The 19,866-nt window shown below is 36.3% G+C and overlaps 1 protein-coding gene across 2 annotated transcripts; it reads left to right on the top strand.

The window, feature by feature from the left end:
• The first annotated feature begins 522 nt into the window (after nt 1–522).
• ptpn11a (protein tyrosine phosphatase non-receptor type 11a) lies at nt 523–12,006 on the top strand. 2 transcript variants are annotated; one of them, XM_067397337.1, is made up of 16 exons: nt 523–770; nt 1,659–1,781; nt 3,173–3,367; nt 3,505–3,697; nt 5,128–5,247; nt 5,975–6,088; nt 6,201–6,297; nt 6,399–6,478; nt 6,558–6,716; nt 7,874–8,005; nt 8,087–8,241; nt 8,385–8,452; nt 10,291–10,442; nt 10,516–10,628; nt 10,784–10,884; nt 11,769–12,006. In XM_067397337.1, exons 1-15 carry the CDS (start codon nt 757–759, stop codon nt 10,851–10,853), a joined length of 1,785 nt encoding a protein of 594 aa, XP_067253438.1. In that variant the 5' UTR covers nt 523–756; the 3' UTR covers nt 10,854–10,884; nt 11,769–12,006. The 2 variants fall into 2 exon arrangements, with proteins under 2 accessions (XP_067253438.1, XP_067253437.1); XM_067397336.1 differs by having other exon boundaries at nt 11,747–12,006.
• Nucleotides 12,007–19,866: the final 7,860 nt, after the last annotated feature.

Raw genomic sequence — 19,866 nt, 5'->3', positions numbered from 1 at the left:
TAAATACATATACTTAAATAAATAGTAAAAATGTATCAAATATTTGTATTTACATATACATAATAATAACATACAGTACACCCACATATATTAGGCAAACTCAAACTTTTATTTTGTATGCAATATGTTTATCCACAAATGTAAATGGGCACCACAAAATCCTTACATGTTTTAAAATAGAAATTGGTCAAGCACAACAAGAAATAACAAAGCAAAAAGATGCTACTGATAGATGCCTTATTTGTATATTTTCCTTTTCTCTCATATTAATTTTACAGTGTGTTTGTCTCAGTATTTGTTTTTAACGATTGCCATTGATTATTAATTATTCAAAACATTTTTTTATTTTGGCAAGTTAGAGAATCCAAAATGCACTTATACATTCATATAAGTAAATTTTAAGCTAAATCATGATGATATAAAATATAAATTATATTAAAATCTATTTAAACTAAATTTATCGAGCTGTTGTTCTAGTGTTCCGCCTCTAGAGGGCGCGTCAGTACGGCGCGTCGCGCGCTGTGTGTCGCAGCTCTGGTGACGTTTTTCCAATCGACTCCAGAAAACTCTCTCCGCCGCCGCGGCCTAGCGCTCCTGTTCCCTCTTTCCCGTCATTTTATTCACTCATGTTCGTCTGTCCGAACCCGAACCGAGCGGGACTCTCTGCCGTATGAGGCGCTGAACACGGGACTGTCGATCTAAACTGAGTTTTTCCCGGAAACTGAGTGAAATAACAGTAAACATTGTGAGGGAGAGATGACATCCCGAAGGTGAGAAACAAGCAAAAACAAAACTAATATTCTCCGCGTTTCTCGTTTATTTTGCATTTCATGTCTCCGTCGGGCTTCTTATTTTCACGATAAATCAAATAAATGTTTGTTTAAAGTGTTTTAAATGTCTGAGGTGCGATATGAACGTGTTTAAATGTCAGACAGTTGAATGATTTAAACCCAACAGGGCGAGACTAGACATGCTTTGAGTGTGAAAGAGTCAGTCTAGTGAGGAATTACTTTGAATTAACTCATTTTCTGCTCAGTGATTGTATTTCATATCTGTTTGTTATGATTGACAGCTCATTGTAGATTTGTCCACAGACAGGGTCTGTTGTGAAGTATGGCATGACAGCAGTGTGGTGTGAATAACATAATTTGGCTTTATTTTGCTTATTATAGTTAATGCATCTGCCCTGCTTGTCTTAATATAGCTTTCATGTGATATCCATTATAGATAAAGATAGATATAACTGATAAGAATGATAGAAATTTGCATAATTCAGTCTGTAAACAAAAATGTGTGACCAAAACATATTAGGGCACTTAAGTCAAACCTAAAACTGATTACATTTGAAACAAAATATGAAAGCAAGTATAAATAAACATAGTACAAGCACACATTTCATCAATTCATTTGACACAAAGATTATATTGTTTGAAGAAATAAGAAGGCAAAAGGTCCTGCAGAATATATTTCACTATTTTGATCCAATATTTAATGCTAAAATGGTTTTATGCACACTTTTTTTGTGCCTCATCTTTTTTCGTATGACATTTTTTTCTACAGGTACTTTAATGTTTACTGTCCAACAGTATCCGCTTGTTGTCAGAGGTGTTATTGGCCAAAATCACTCTTTCATGTTGTGTGTTTTTGTCTGTCGGTAGGTGGTTCCACCCCAACATCACTGGAGTGGAGGCAGAAAACCTTCTACTCACTCGTGGCGTGGACGGCAGTTTCTTGGCCCGTCCCAGTAAAAGCAACCCTGGAGACTTTACACTTTCCGTCAGGTGAGAGGTGACGGATGATCCAGCATTCAGGCTGGGAATAACAAGTGTTAATTGGAAAATATATTATGCACTTGAGTACACTGTAAAAATATCCTGTTAAATTTAAAGTAAAAAACGGCACAAATTCACCGTAAACAATACTGACCACACCAGGATGGCTTATTGTTGCCTGTGAGTCAAAGACATTTAGATGTCTGAATCAATAGAAATCTACAAAAGTGATTTTATATACATAGAAAGCTTGTTAATTGCAAGTAAAACATGTACTTTTAAGGTTTCAAATAAGTTTTGGGAGAATAAAATGTCGAAATGTGTCATTTAGTCTAACAATTATATTTATGTAAAAATTGAAACATATTTATTCTGACTTGTACGTATTCAAATATATTAAAGAATATTAAATTTATTGCATTTTAAATGAGCAAATTCTAAAACTGTAAAATTACAAGCATTTGGGGATAAAGTAATTAGTCTATAATATGGCATAAATAGATTTTTGTTGTAAATATGCCTGACAAGATTGACACAGAATGTGTCTGTGAAGTTTCAGCTCAAAATTCCCCACAGATCATTTATTATAGCTTGTCAAATTTGCCCCTATTTGGGTGTGAGCAAAAACACGCCGTTTTTGTGTGTGTCCCTTTAAATGCAAATGAGCTGCTGCTCCCGCCCCCTTTCCAGAAGAGGGCGGAGCTTTAACAGCTCAACAACAACAAAGCTGGAGAATCTCACGCAGCCAAAATGAGGAAAGTGTTCAGCCTTACATTGTTCAAACCGGAGTCGACACTGATGGAGAGACTCAGGAAGAAGTTACAACTTTTAGGACGTTTCTGAATGGTTAGTGGATAAATTTATGTAGTTAGCATGTGCCGTCATGTTAATATTTAATCGTTGAATTGACCCTCGTTTGTGAAAAAGTCCGGCGTAAAATGACGGCATGTCAGCAACACTCTTCCTCTTCTCTAAAGCAGCCCAACATGGCCACACCCTCTTTGTTATGTGTTATCAGGGGCGGGTTTATGTAAATTTTAGGGTTAGTGATGTCACCAATCCAATAAGAAGCTTGTTGTAGTCCCTACCAGCCATTTGTTGTAGTCCTTAAAAAGTGATTTCTGTAAAAGAAAATATCTCCCTTTGCATTGAACTTTGAGCGTCGTAACTTTCAGATGTTGTTTATGCTCAAACAACAACATTACACACTAACTAAAGTTAAAAAGTGAAATCATAATCAAGGACCGCTTTAAACCATTCACAACTTCTCACCGTATATGGCAAGGTAACTTACAGTTAACAAATTAACATTGTACTGTAGCATTTTTCTGTCAAAATTTGAAACATTTTTACAGTGTACTAGTATAAATCAATGAATTTGAAGCTCTTCTCTTCACTAGGCGAAATGGCGCCGTCACCCACATTAAGATCCAAAACACGGGAGACTATTATGACCTGTACGGTGGAGAGAAGTTTGCCACGCTGGCTGAGCTGGTGCAGTATTACATGGAACATCACGGACAGCTGAAAGAGAAAAACGGAGACGTCATTGAGCTGAAATACCCGCTTAACTGTGCCGATCCCACTTCTGAGAGGTTAGCACATGCATAGCTCATTATCCGTCTGTCCTTCCATGACAACGTGGGCCGATAGTTGTGTTTTATAGGCTTTTTATTGGTGTCTGAACCTGAACACCCTCCTTTGATGTTGTCCTTTTTTGTTTTTTTGCAAGGTGGTTTCATGGTCACCTATCTGGTCGTGAGGCAGAGAAGTTGTTGACAGAGAAGGGCAAGAACGGAAGTTTCCTGGTGAGAGAAAGTCAGAGTCACCCGGGAGATTTTGTGCTCTCCGTACGGACCGGAGATGACAAGACGGACACCAGCGACGGCAAACCCAAAGTCACCCATGTCATGATACGCTGCCAGGTAAAATTCAGATGCATGACTTTCAGGTGAAATGTGTTTTTTTTGTTTTGTTTTTTAAATAAGAGATGGTCGACTAGTTGTTCAACAACCAGCTAGTCATTTATTGAGCTCAAATAGTGTAGATTTAAACAATTATTTTTTCTTGTTTATTGAATTTGAAGATGCAGCTTTAATGTTGTTAAATGCTTTTCAAGACGTTGTTTCTACATTCATCCCATTAAAGCATTGCTGATAAAAATATATATTAGTGATGAACCGAAACCGAAAATTCCAGATGCACTTGGACGAAAAATGAAACCAAAACCGAAAATAAATAAATTAATAATCAATGAATTAATCAAACTTATTTAATAATCAGCACTCAAATAGCTAAAACTGATTTGTACAAACATTTAAATTGCACATAAGTTTGTATATCAACTTTTTAATAACAAGAATTGTTTCTACGCCAGTCTGTTGGTGTAATATAAACATTTAAATGACAATAAACTAATTTATTAAATAATGAAGACATCACTAACAGGTGAATTAAATTATAATCATTATGTAATACAGTGCTCTTATTTAGAGTTATTTTTTCTAGCTAACTAATGAGTTTATGGATGTTGAATGGCTTTCTTGAGGTAAATGTAATGTTTAGTGACATTGTAGAGCCGACAAGCTGTTTTATTGACGTCTTTCCCCGGTTGAAACACTGATTAAGGGATTACATGAGAAAGGATTCATTTCGGTAAGTTGTAATTATCTTTCAACATTCTTCTGGTGTTCACACGTTTATTTTGTGATGTAGCTGGTAGTAAAGAGACGAGCTTCACGCCATAATAAAGAGTGCCAAAATGTAATTTATTGTTTGAATCCCATATAAAAATAACATTTAAAACTTGAGACTTTGCTTCATATTATAAGTAACAAAGCTTTTTGTGATTATTGAATGACAAGTGCGCTACAAATTAGTTTTGAACAGAAAACGGCACAGAATAAAAGTTTTTGGAACATTTTTTTTACTGATTATAATCGAGAAATGAATATTGTCAATCCAGTGTACTGTCCACACAGCTGACATGTTTAACTGCTGTAGCTTGTCCATGTTGTGTGCACAAAATAGAAGCTAAACACAGTCAAAACGTGCCAACGGAGAAGCACAAATTAAATATCTGTTTCAGTCACTGATTTCGGCCCTCCAAATCCATTTCGGCTCGAAACCAAAAATAGCTGCTTTGGCCAAAAATGTTAATTTTGGTGCATCCCTAATATATATTTAGGCTAAAATGTGTTCCTGCATTCAGTATGTGTTAATGTTTAATTGATGGTCTAAAATTGGAAACCTGTTTGAATAGACAGTATTTTTTGTGCCGCAACTAGCAGTGCAGAAATTACACGCTTCATCTTAAATCTTATGTGTTATATAAGTTGGCTATTATATTTTTCAGCATGATCTAAAGTATGATGTTGGTGGTGGGGAGAAATTTGACTCGCTCACAGACCTGGTGGAGCACTACAAGAAAAACCCAATGGTGGAAACGCTGGGGACAGTCCTGCAGCTCAAACAGGTGTGTGATTGACCATTTTAAGTAAAGATCCATTGAGAATTGTACAACAAATTGCTTGTGATGTTCCACTTCAGACATACACTACTGTTCAAAAGGTTGGGGTCAGCAAGATTTTGTTTTTAAATGAAATTTTATTCATAGAGAGGATGCATTGAATTGGTCAAAACTGACAGCAAAGACATTAATAAAGTTACAAAAGATTTTATTTCAAATAAATACGGTTCTTTTGAACTTTCTATTCATCAAGGAATCCTGGAAAAAAAGTACACAACTGTCAGAAATGTTTCTTGAGCAGCAAATCATCATATTAAAATGATTTCTGAAGGATCATGTGACACTGAAGACTGGAGTAATGATGCTGAAAATTCAGCTTTGATCACTGGAATAAATTACACTTTAAAATATATTCATAGTGAAAACCGTTCTTTTAATTTGTAATAATATTACACAATATTACTGTTTTTACTGTATTTTTTACTGCAGCAGCCAGCAGTACTGGTATATTTCACATTCCTAATGCCAGATAATGCAGTGTTGTGTATTTATTGTATTTGTATTTACGCATTTGGCTGACGCTTTTATCCAAAGCGACTTACATTGCATTATACTATACATTTGTATCTGAGTATGTGCAATCCCTGGGATTGAACCCATGACCTTGGCATTGCTAGTGCCATGCTCTAACCACTGAGCTACAGGAAAGCTATATATGTTGTGTTTTCTGCAGCCTCTGAACACGACCCGCATCAATGCAGCAGAGATCGAGAGCCGGGTACGAGAGCTCAGCAAGCTGGCAGAGGCCACAGATAAGGTCAAGCAGGGATTCTGGGAGGAGTTTGAGGTGAGAGCCATAATTTATCAGTTTTATCACAACTGATAAATCAAAGCAGTTTCTCACACTTTTATAATAAAGATTCGAGTTATGGGAATCATTTTTCATTCTGTGTCCACAGACGCTTCAGCAGCAGGAGTGTAAACTACTCTACAGTCGCAAGGAGGGCCAACGGCCAGAAAACAAAAACAAGAACAGATATAAGAACATTCTCCCCTGTAAGTGAACATCATCATCATGCAAATAACTTAAAAATCTCACATGTGCCACATGCTGATGGGCCAATATTAATATTCTTATCTCTGTGCCTCTTCCTCAGTCGACCACACGCGAGTCGTGCTGACCGACGGTGATGCAAATGAACCAGGCTCTGACTACATCAACGCCAACATCATCATGGTAATAAAAGTGCCTTCAAGTCCTGTCAGGATGATTCAATATTTACTTGTGTAATAACGTGGTTTTTGTGCTTCGCCAGCCTGATAATGAGAGTAAATGCAACAATTCAAAGTTGAAGAGGAGCTACATCGCCACGCAGGGCTGCCTGCAAAACACCATCAGTGACTTCTGGAGGATGGTGTTTCAGGAGAACTCTCGAGTCATCGTCATGACCACGAAGGAAGTTGAACGAGGAAAGGTGAGCTGTTTCCCAAGGGTTTTACCCATCGCATACATTTTTGTTGTGGTTCATGATTTTTAGCTAACTGAAATAAATATTTAAATATGTATTTAAATGGTACAAAAATGATTATTGCGTCATGAAATGTACTTTTGAAACTTGAAATTAGGTCATGAATAATGTGGGTGAAAAAAAAATAACTTAATTCATGATAAAAAGATTGCTATTGCTATTTAAAATACATTTTAAAAAGAGCTCCAGGTTTACTGTTCCTGTTTTTAGAGCTGCATGATTAAGCGTTAAAGATTGCAATCTCTTTGTTGCAATTCTATTCCTATCTGACAATTCGCCTTTGTCTATTAAACCTTTGACAAAATCACACTGGAACATTCAGATCTGTGTTCGCGCTGTCACTGAGCCAGAGAGAGCTGTTGTCATGTGTAGGTATGAAAAAGCTTTACAAACAGTCTTTTCCACTACACAGTATCGTTATTTGTGTTACAAATATTCGAATTATCACAGAAATACTGGGATAAATGTTTGTAGTTTGGACAGAAACACTAATTTCAAATAACATTCTAATTGAATCATTACATTGTTACGCCACTAGGCGGCGACAAGTGACTGTTCAAAATTGTCATTGAATCATTCATTCAAGAGATTTGTTCAAACACAGATTCATCCAGTAATGAAACAAGTGAAGTATTTATGAGTGAGTCATTGAATCATTAACTCAAACTGATTTTATTTTTTTAATATAATTCATTCAAATACATTTTTTTTGTCAGAACTTTTAGTAAATCACGTTATTTTGCTTAGTTGTCTGTTTAGAATCATGGGAGAATCGTGACCTCCATTTGAAACTAAAAAAATCGTGCAGCTCTAATTTTTATTATGATTATTATTATTACTAAATAAAAATATTATCAAAACATAATACAAAATATTACTCTTGTAATAATACTTTTACAGATTTAATACACATTTCTCATTTGGAAAATGGTTGATGGATGTTGCTTCACTCGGAAACCCGCAGCACACATATTTCTTTAATAAATCACAGCCTTTGCGATTTGATAATTGCACCAAGCCATTTTACGATTTCGGTTGTATTTCTAATTAAATGTTCAGTCAAAGCTGAACTGTTCTGAGATGCATTGTGTCTTCCTTCACAGAGTAAGTGTGTGAAGTATTGGCCTGACGTGTCCGCGTTGAAGGAGTATGGTGCCATGCGTGTGCGGAACGTTAAGGAAACGTCAGCACACGATTACATCCTGCGAGAGCTGAAGCTGTCAAAAGTTGGACAGGTAAAGTAAAAATTAAATTTTTACATGACACATGGACACAAGAGTTTGTCTCTAACACTAGTGTTCTGTCTGATATGTTAGGGTAATACTGAGCGCACAGTGTGGCAGTACCATTTCCGTGCATGGCCAGACCATGGTGTGCCCGGAGACCCTGGTGGTGTTCTGGACTTCCTGGAAGAGGTCAAATTGAAGCAGGAGGGCATAACCGGGGCTGGACCCATCGTGGTGCACTGCAGGTTATGAGAACACACTTCAAACAGACTGGAGCTGATTTCAATCAACATATTTGTGGCTTTTAGTTAGACATCAGTCTAAATATTTTCATCATCAAGCGAGTCTGTTTGTTGGTTATAAACTTGCATTTCTGTTTCTCCTACAGTGCTGGTATTGGACGAACAGGAACGTTCATCGTTATTGATATTTTAATAGACATCATCAGAGAAAAGGGTAAAGTCCTAACATCTGGATTGATTATAATAGCATATATATATATATATATGTGTGTGTGTGTGTGTGTGTGTGTGTATATATATATATATAAACTTACATGCTGATGCCGACAGTATATAGATGCATACATATTTATATATATATGTATATGTATGTATAATTTTTTCTTTTTTCTTGGTCGATATTTGTCATTATTTTTACTGCCGGCATCAGCATGTAAGTTTTTCTATTTGGCTGGTGTATTGGAAGTAGGACTTATATTTTGACAGCGCACGGGACGTTAATTTTGACATTTGATTTTTGCCTGTGCATTGGAGCTCATTCTACATTTGCTTAATTTATTAAATTTACTTATTAGACAGAACAAAGTAGGAATGAACCGGTATGAAAATTTAGGCCGATACCAATAACCGATAATTCTTTATATTTGAAAGCGGATAAACGATATATTGGCTGATAAATTTAAATTCAATTTTTTACATAATTTTTTATATAATTTATATAATTTTTTAAATATATAATCAATATAATGGCCGATATATCGTGCATATATCGTGAACAAAGGTATATAACAAAGTAAAGGTATATAAAAAGTATTATAACATTTGCTTTTCTACTAATAGTAATAGAAAGGTATAATATTTAATCTACCATCAGCATTCAACAAATACGTTTTTTTATCATTTAAAGGTGCCCTAGAATCAGAAATTGAATTTACATCGGCATAGTTAAATAACAAGAGTTCAATACATGGAAATGACAAACAGTGAGTCTCAAACTCCATTGTTTCCTCCTTTTTGTGTAAATGTCATTTGTTTAAAAGACCTCCGAAGAACAGGCGAATCTCAACATAACACCATCTGTTACGTAACAGTCGGGATCATCAATATGTATGACCCCAATATTTGCATATGCCAGCTCATGTTCAAGGCATTAGACAAGGGCAGAACGTCTGGATGTGCACAGCTGAATCATCAGACTAGGTAAGCAAGCAAGGACAACAGTGAAAAATGGCAGATGGAGCAATAATAACTGACATGATCCATGATATCATGATATTTTTAGTGATATTTGTAAATTGTCTTTCTAAATGTTTCGTTAGCATGTTGCTAATGTACTGTTAAATGTGGTTAAAGTTACCATCGTTTCTTACTGTATTCACGGAGACAAGAGCCGTCGCTATTTTCATTTTTAAACACTTGCAGTCTTTATAATTCATAAACACAACTTAATTCTTTATAAATCTCTCCAACAGTGTAATGTTAGCACAGCCTCAAACTCATTCAGAATCAAATGTAAACATCCAAATAAATACTATACTCACATGATCCGACGTATGCATGACGAACATCTTCTAAAGATCCATTTGAGGGTTATATTAGCTGTGTGAACTTTGTTTATGCGCTGTATTATAGTCGAGAGCTTGGGGGTGGCAGGGAGCGCGCGATTTAAAGGGGCCGCAGCCTGAATCGGCGCATATTTAATGATGCCCCAAAATAGGCAGTTAAAAAAATTAATAAAAAAAAAAAAATCTATGGGGTATTTTGAGCTGAAACTTCACATTCAGGGGTCACCTTAGACATATTACATTTTGTAAAAACTGGTTCTAGGGCACCTTTAAACAAGTCTATGAATGTCTAATAAACACATACACACAAACCTTGCAAACTTCCAGCTGTGAAGACTGCATAAAAACATGTACTCAATACTTAACGGTCGATCACTACTATTGATTCTCTTTATGTTAATTACTACGCCCTACAGCCTAAATTGGGCCACAGTAATTACTTTTTTTTTTTTAAAGTTAGCTCTAACCAGAAATCTGTGTTGCACAGGAGTGGACTGTGATATTGACGTGCCCAAGACTATCCAGATGGTGCGATCTCAGCGTTCAGGAATGGTACAGACAGAGGCCCAATATCGGTTCATATACATGGCCGTGCAGCACTATATTGAGACTCTACAGCGCCGCATTGAGGAGGAGCAGGTGTGTGTGACACAGATATTAAGCTTGATTAGTGGTGTTAGAAATAGGCTGATTCTTTTTGTCTCTCTTTCAGAAAAGTAAAATTAAAGGACGCGAGTACACCAACATCAAATATTCTCTCTCTGACCTGACTGGAGGAGATCAGAGCCCTCTGCCACCGTGCACACCAACGCCAACCTGTGCCGAGTGAGAACACGCATACGTTTCACGCAAAACCTCATGATATAGACAAATCATTCTAATATGCTGATTTGCTGCTTAAGAAACACTATGATTATTATTATCAATGTTGAAAACAATTGTGTGGAATTTGTCACATTTGATGTCTGTATGTTTTACAGTTTGAGGGACGACAGCTCTCGAGTCTATGAGAACGTGGGTCTGATGCAACAGCAGAAGAGTCACAGATGAGATTCAGACTCCAGCACTGTCCAAATCACAGGTATGACGGCTCATTCTTCACCACAACACATCACAGTACGTCAAACACACATGAGCAAGCTAATCAAGGTCTTAAGAGTTACTAGAAAGCTACAGACAGGTGAATTTGATCAAGGTTGGAGCTCTGCAGGAAGGTGGACCTCGACCTCCTTGGGTACTATAGATTTAAAGGAATAGTTCACTTAAAAATGAAAATGTTGTTGCAAACCCATAAGACCTTCGTTCATTTTAAGAAAACACAAATTAAGATCTTTTTGATGAAATCTGAGAGCTTTCTGTCCTTTACAGTAGTAAAGACATCATTAAAGTACTCCATGTGACTCAACCTAAACTTTATGAAGTGAAGTGAAGTGAATTGTGTAAAGAGCGTGAGCAATTAAAGGGGCAGCGCGTTGAATCGGCGCATATTTAATAATGCCCCCCAAAAAAAAAAAATCTATGGGTCTTTTGAGCTGAAACTTCACAGACACATTCATGGGACACCTTAGACTAGATCTTTTGAAAACACGTTCTACAGCACCTTTAAGAAAATATTGACTTGCTATCCAGTAGGGGGAGCACCACTACGCATGCGTGTTGTGTTGACTAAAGAAGACCAGAAGTTTTGTTGCTTTGGATAATATTATTTTGTAAATAAAGTGGTAAATTATATTTTTTTGCACAAACAAAGCACTCTAAAATGATTCCTGTCCGAATATGGCTAAAGACCAGCTATATTAACAGCTCTGTGTCTATCTGCAATGTCGATTCCCAAAGAGTTGCCTTTTTTAAAATCTTGTGCTCAGTCTTTGAATAATCCTTTAGTGTTTGTTGTGGCCGAATGCATGACTGTGTGTGATCTGTCTATTTTTATTCCCTGACAGGAAATGCTTTTGTTGTTGCCAGATGCTCCTGAAAACCTGAGAAGTGATCATGACTAAACGGAGAGACGACAAAAAAGACAAAAAAACAAAGGAAAAAAAAAAGAAGAAAAAAAAAATCCAGAGACCGGTCCACACGAGCTCAGAGACATGCGGATGGAGTGAATTTCATTTCTCCTTCCAGCTACGTAGCCTTTTAACCCCACACTAAGAAACCACTGTGACGATCATGAAGCCTTATACTGAATAAACCCAAAACAGCCCCTGCAAAATCATGTTTTTTTGGGTGTGGAGTTTTCTGAAATCAATTCAGGCTACATTTAGCGCTTGTGGGAAAAGCTTTCGCTATTACGTTCATCTCTTACGTCTTGCCTCATTCATTTTTTTTCTCTTTCTGTCTCTTTCTGGAAAGCATTAAGTGTGATATTCTAACAGAAAAATGACACTATCATCACATACGCCTTTGCTAAAATAATTGGGAACAGAAGAGAAGCGATTCTCAGCAAAGGAAAACTTCACAATACAGTTCATTCATTTTAAATGCAGTGAAAAAGGCCCAATACCTAATCGCAGCATTCTGTGCCATCTTAGTGCTAGTGCTAAATTCAGATTGGAGGATTTGAATCGTTCTAATCGTCCATTTTCATTTCCTCTGCCTTCAGTTTAAGCCCAGTGTCCTTAAGACTTTGCTCCAAACAGCAGGAGAATTTCAACGCAGATGGGTTGCCTTTTTTGTCCCCCTGGAGAGCGACGTCCTGATTCTGAGGACTTTTTCTGTGGGACAAAACGTCCGTGTCACTGGCTTGTTTGTGTTACTGAATTATTGTTCTGCTGCAGTAGGCCACCCAGCAGCTGCGAAACCTGTTTCTTGTTAATTTTTTTAATGATATTTTGTTTTTTTTTGTTTTGTTTTGCTTATTTACGTCAAATCACCGTATGAACTTAATTTCCAAATCACTATTTTAAAAGTGACTGCACATTTGTAACCCTGATGATTTCTAGCTTATAAAGAGCAGTGGGGGTTTTAAAGTGTTATTTGGGCCCTCTATGATGGACAAACTTGATTTTTTTTGGATTAATTGTTTTTGCCAGGTCACATGCCTTCATTTTCTCTTCTAATTTTTGTCTTTCCTACACTTTTAAAAAAAATGCTGGGTTAAAAACAACCCAAGTTGGGTTAAATATGGGCAAACCCAGCAAGTGGGTTGTTTTGACCCAGCGATTGGGTTAAATGTTTGACCCAACCTGCTGGGTAGTTTTATTTAACTCAACTATTGTTTAAAAATATATGTCTGGCTCAAAATGAACCCAAAATAGGTTGGAAATTAAAAATCTGACATGTAATTACTAGAGACAACAATAATCATCAAAAGGTGAACATTTATTAGTAAGCAATTTGATGTTTATTATTTAGTAATTATTCATTAAACTTAAATAAATGTTAATTTCCAAAATATTTTGGGTTTTGGCTTTTTAGGTGAGTAATAGTAATTTTAAACAATAGTTGAGTTAAATAAAACTACCCAGCAGGTTGGGTCAAACATTTAGTAAAACAACCCAACCTCTAGGTCAAATCAACCCAATCCCTGGGTTGGTCCATATTTAACCCAACTTGGGTTATTTTCAACCCAGCATTTTGTGTAGTTTTAACATTTTAATCTTTGCTTACTTCACTAAACCAAACTCTCGTCCATCTAAAGTTGCTTGTTGTGTTTAACGTCAGCAGTATTTTGTCATTTTGTTTATTTAACATTTTCACAAGTGCTTTAGAAATGCATCTTTCCTCAGCAACATCGGTTCACACGTCGTCTTCGTTCACGGCCTTCAGTGTCTTGTTCTCCGTTACATTCATATTATTTGGCCTTGGCTTTCTCACTTTCTTTCACCTTGAATGTTGATTCCTTACACATTTAAAATACAAAAGTCGGTGCTCTTTGAGTTGGACATGTATCTGGCGTCCTGTAGTGTGTTCATTGTAAGTGTGTGAGCGTGTTTGTATCTTAAAAATACTGCTGTTTGTTTGTCCGGTCTTCTGTTTCAGTCACGCTTTTCTCAATGATGTAAAGATTACACACACCTCAGTGTGTGTGTGTGTGTGTCGTTGACCAATATCTTTCTTTTCTTTCTTTCGAAACAAACAAAAAAAGTCCCAGTCCTCTTCGCTCCATGGAAAGCATTACAGTCCAAAGCAATTAATGTGAATTTTTGTCATCGTGAAGAGAACGAAACGGTTGTGGAACTCAATGCAAACTATATTTTTTAAACTTGTATATTGTACATGAATATCTTGTAGAGGAGAATGTACTTACTAAACATATGTAATTGCCATTTAAGATATACTGTATGTTTAACCCAGCAGCATCTCTTCTCGTGCCAGACGGTGAGCCTTACAGAAGCTAATAGGGTTGATCGTGTTGTTCGGCTATCAATGCAATTAACCAACATGAACTCCTTGATAACAATAAACAAGAAGCTCACATCTTCATGGTTGAGTCCTCTTTTGAACTAATCGGATGGATGGATGGATGGATGGATGGATGCATGGATGGATGGATGAATGGATGCATGGATGGATGGATGGATGGATGGATGGATGGATGGATGCATGGATGGATGCATGGATGGATGGATGGATGAATGGATGCATGGATGGATGCATGGATGGATGCATGGATGGATGGATGGATGCATGGATGGATGCATGGATGGATGCATGCATGCATGGATGGATGGATGGATGGATGGATGAATGGATGGATGCATGGATGGATGGATGGATGGATGGATGGATGGATGAATGGATGCATGGATGCATGGATGGATGGATGCATGGATGGATGCATGGATGGATGGATGGATGGATGCATGCATGCATGGATGGATGGATGAATGGATGCATGGATGCATGGATGGATGAATGGATGGATGGATGGATGGATGGATGGATGGATGGATGGATGGATGCATGGATGGATGGATGGATGGATGGATGGATGGATGCATGGATGGATGGATGGATGATGCATGCATGCATGGATGCATGGATGGATGGATGCATGGATGGATGGATGAATGGATGCATGGATGGATGGATGCATGAATGGATGGATGCATGGATGGATGGATGAATGGATGGATGGATGGATGCATGGATGGATGGATGGATGAATGGATGGATGAATGGATGCATGGATGGATGGATGGATGGATGGATGGATGGATGCATGGATGGATGGATGGATGAATGGATGCATGGATGGATGGATGGATGAATGGATGGATGGATGGATGCGTGGATGAATGGATGGATGGATGGATGCATGGATGGATGGATGGATGAATGGATGGATGAATGGATGCATGGATGGATGGATGGATGCATGGATGGATGCATGGATGGATGGATGGATGAATGGATGCATGGATGGATGGATGGATGGATGGATGGATGGATGGATGCGTGGATGAATGGATGGATGGATGCACAGATGATATTTTGTGTGCACATTAGATGGTTTTTTCTTCTTCTGAGACTTCCAGTTCATCTGTCATTGCTGTTTTTGGAGAAGCACGGCAAACAGGTAATACTGTAAAACAATATTACCATCGTAATGTGGCATTGCCACTTTCTGACAAATTGCACATTAAACATAGTAAGCAATGGACTGAAGCTAATAGGTTTTGTTGTGCTGGACTCTATTTTTATGTTGCGCAGCTGGCTGAGCGCTGTGGAGATTGTGCAGCTGTTTCACTGCAGGGCTATGAATGAAACTCGGATCTGGATTTTACTGGGAAGTCACATGGACTCGAGGTGAATCTGCTCGCAATAAAGTAAAAACTCAACGTTGGAAATATAAGAGGGAGAAATTACACGAGATGTTTCTCATATGCAATCTAGCTTGCTTCCTAATATAGTTGTCTAATAATTCATAGTTTCCACGTGACATCACCTGTTCCGCCCACCTGGAGGGCAAAACAAGGCTTTCCTATCCTGCCCGGCAGTTTTTTATTTTATTTTTATTTTTTACCAGGTTTGTATTAAGTATTAATGTAGCAAGACAATGATAGTAAAGGACTAAATTCAATATACGCCTTATTAATGATGCATAGGGGGAGAGTGGGGTAAGATGAGCCTTTTTTTTTCTTTTGTGGTCCTCAAAAGAAAATTAGCCAGAAGTACAATGAAAGTGTTCCTGTGGCTCAATTTACCCCAGGTTGGGGGTAAGTTGCACCATTTAGGTGTAAACTGACCATTTAACTGAATCAGAATCGAACCCATGTGAAATTTTAAAGATGATTTATCTCTTTTAAAAACTAATTTAATAATCAAATTTCCTCTTACAAATAATCATATGTGACCTGTGCTGGCAAAATGAGTGGCAATGAGCAAATTTTCAAAAATGAGTTATTGTTATTCTCACATTTTCTATTAAAAAACATTCAAAAATGATGTATGATTTGTTGGAATCTGACAGAAATATGACTGAGCTACACCTGTTTGAAGTCAGTCAATTTAAAGTCGATTTAAAGTTCTCTGGAGGTTCCAAAACAAAATCAACTATCAGCCATACCTTAAAATCCCTGGTAATAACACCAAATTTGGCACAAACCAAGTCAAAACCCATACTTTTCCATGATTACACAATTTTGTGATTGACATTAATGAAACAGCCTATATATTACAGATCTAACATGTCACACATCAGATGTTTTTCCCCAACAGCTGACCAAACGTTCACTTAAGACATAACAGATAATGTTTAGTGAATACTCATATATCAGGATGAGATCACGGCATCACGCGCTGTCTGAAGTGTTGCTAAGTCACCGATATGCAGCATTTGCTTTTATACTGCAGCCATTACATCTGTTATGCTAAAATTTTACTTTGACAAGCCTAAGTTTTTAAAGTGAATGGGCGCCTTCCACTCCTCCCATGTGCTTTTCCATTCCACAGTCTGGCAGAAATGTTGGGTGGTTTCAAAATATATGGTCACATGACAATAAATGTGTACAGTTGCCAAGATACAGGGGGTGGGCCAACTTACCCACTGGCTCATCTTACCCCCTGGCTCATCTTACCCCACTCTGCCCCCTCTATGTACAGGAAAGCAGATGAATACAGTTTCTCATTCACCCAAAAATGAAAATTATTTTCCAAACCTGTATGAATTTCTTTCTTCTGCTGAACACAAAAGAAGATATTTTCGGTAACCAAACATTGATTTCCATAGTATTTCCCCCCCCCCCCCCATACTATGGAAGTCAATTGAGTCCATCAACTGTTTGGTTACCGACATTCTTCAAAATATCTTCTTTTGTGTTCAGCAGAAGAAGGTAATTCATACAGGTTTGGAACAACTTTATATTGTTTGCTCTTTGACAAATTGCTTTAGTTCTTCTTTTGTAAGTCACTTCGGATAAAAGCATCTGCTAAATGCATAAATATAAATGTACAACTGAGACTTTTTTGTTGTTGTTGAAGCCTGAAGTTTCTCCTGATAAAAAGATCAATCTCACAGTTTCATAAAAGATCTCAAACTTCGCTCAAATTTGCCAATTCTGCAATCAAAAGATATATTTCTCAACACCAAATGATTTGAGCTGCCATAGCTGTAACCTCTTACTGTATGACAATCATTTGTGTCTATTTTTATTAACATAAGAACTGCATTAAATCTCATGAGCTTTGAGAGCAAAATCTGGGTTGTAATTAAAACAACATGAATGTTAATAAGTAATGCAGTGTTGTGCACATGCTGGTGCGTTTAATTGCATCCAAGGTTTTTAGTTTAAATCACAAGATGCATATTTACATACAGTTACTTTTATGTATTATTTCACTAAATTAATAATAGAAAAGAAAAGCAGCATTTGATGTTTTTAGTCATCTTTAGAAATGATTTTACTTGAGAATAATCAGCTGCTTGTCATGTTTGAGGTTTAATTATGGCCTTGTTTGGACAGAACCTTTAGAACCGAACACATGAGATATCGGGCCGGAGCAGACGAGGACACGGACCCCCGAGGAGCCGCGAGACGTTATTGACTGCCGTCCTGATAAAACTGGAAAAGGTTAACCTGCCGTCCGTCTAGAGATGCAGTCCTGTGTTTGATAATGAAGAGCGGCTCTGCTTAAAGAGCATTTGGAGATTCAGGACCAGATGAGGGACGCCAGAGAGTGTCTGCTAGACATATTCTGGTAACACTTTACAATAAGGTTGCATTAGTTCGTTAAAGCATTAGCTAACAATAAACAATACGGATTTTTACAGTGTTTATTCATCTTTGTTAACGTTAGTTAATAAGAAAAGCAGTTGTAAAGAGTCAGATCACTCTGACAGTGTCATTATTTCAATGTGTGTCTTCATTCTCCTGCTGTTGAGTGACATGAGGCCGGCGTTACCGTCTCTTGTGCCTCTCGAGATGCTCTTGGTTCATGTGAAGCATTTTCTCATTCTGCTCACTTTCATCTTCCACTTTCATTTCATTTGACCCCTGTACAACAGGATCACTGACCTGAGACCAGCGTCTGAATGAATCCTATCCCCAAAATATTACAGACCGACGGACATGTTGAGGGGAAATCGAACCACGGTGGGAACCACCATGTTTTTAAGCAACAGCAGTCACAAATGATCACACTTTCAGTATATGTGGTGCTCTGATATTATATAGTATTTATTAATATTTATTTCTTTATTAATATTTCGTTTTTATCTTATGTTTAATTTATAATTATTATGTATGTATGTATGTATATATTTGTATGTATATATATATATATATTTATGTGTGTATGTGTGTTTGTGTGTGTGTGTGTGTGTGTGTGTATATATATATGTATATATATATATATATATATATATATGTATGTGTATATATGTATGTATGTATGTATATATATGTATGTGTTTATGTGTGTTTGTGTGTATGTGTATATATATATGTATGTGTATGTATATATAAATATATATATATTTACATATATATATATATATATATATATATTTATATATATATATATATATATATATATATATATATATATAAAAATACATTTTTTTTTTAATAATTTGAAATGCTTTTCTCATTTTTATTTGTTTTAAATATTTCCATTAAGCTTTAATTGATATTTAAATTTTAGTAGTATTTTTTTTTATTTGCTTTTATTCTTATGGCTTCTGTTTTCATTTAAATTTTAGTTAAAATTTTAATAATTTAAGTGGATTTTTTATATTTTTGTTCCTATTTAGCTTTAATTTATATTTATTTCATTTTAGTAATTGTACTACTTAAAGTTATTTTATTTCAGGCAAATTTCTAATTTAAGTTTTATAACGTTCAGGTTTTTCATATATAATTTATATTTTAATAATCTTGTTTTGTGCTTTAGTCATTTTTTACTAGTTTTTGTGTCGAATATATTTCCATTTAGCATGACTTAAATTTCATTGTTAGGAATTTTAAACTTAATCTTAAATAAAATAAAATTTCATTCAAGTTTATTATTATTTTATTTTATTTCAGTATTATTTCAATTACCAGAAATAATTTTTAATAGTTTAACAACAGCAAATCTAATGTGTTATGATTTTATCACGTGTCCAATAAGCTGCCTTTTTGTCATTATTTTACTCAGAGTTTTTCTGTAGTAACTCTAGTGTTTTGACAGAGTGTGGTTACCATGGTAAATGTTTTGTAAGGATAATTCACTACAAATATAATCACAAGGGGGCAGTAGAATCACATGATGTCATTCGTTCACTGACGACTGTAAATTTGCTCACTATTTCTAATTATAACAAATTATAGCATAATTGGTCATTTCACTCGCACAGAGGCGAATGTGACCTTTTAAAACTAATGAGCCGAGGTAAAAGACAGTGATTAAAAAAAAGAAAGGCGTTCTTGTGAGAAAAAAGAACTGGATGAGATGTATAGAAAATGGAATGTTGCTATATATGTGTACAAATAATAGTAGTAATACAAAATGAGTTATAGGCCTATAGGAAGGCAGGCAGGTTGAGGAGGTGGATTTAAAAAATTGTTGACTACCATCATCATCATCAGGTATGTGCCGCGTAAATGATTTCTGCTCTTTCTTTCTCATTGGATCGCAG

Source organism: Chanodichthys erythropterus, chromosome 10, assembly GCF_024489055.1.
Source record: "Chanodichthys erythropterus isolate Z2021 chromosome 10, ASM2448905v1, whole genome shotgun sequence".
NCBI classification, from domain to species: domain Eukaryota; kingdom Metazoa; phylum Chordata; class Actinopteri; order Cypriniformes; family Xenocyprididae; genus Chanodichthys; species Chanodichthys erythropterus.
Note: the sequence above shows the minus strand (reverse complement) of the source record. Positions and strands in the feature narration are given on the sequence as shown.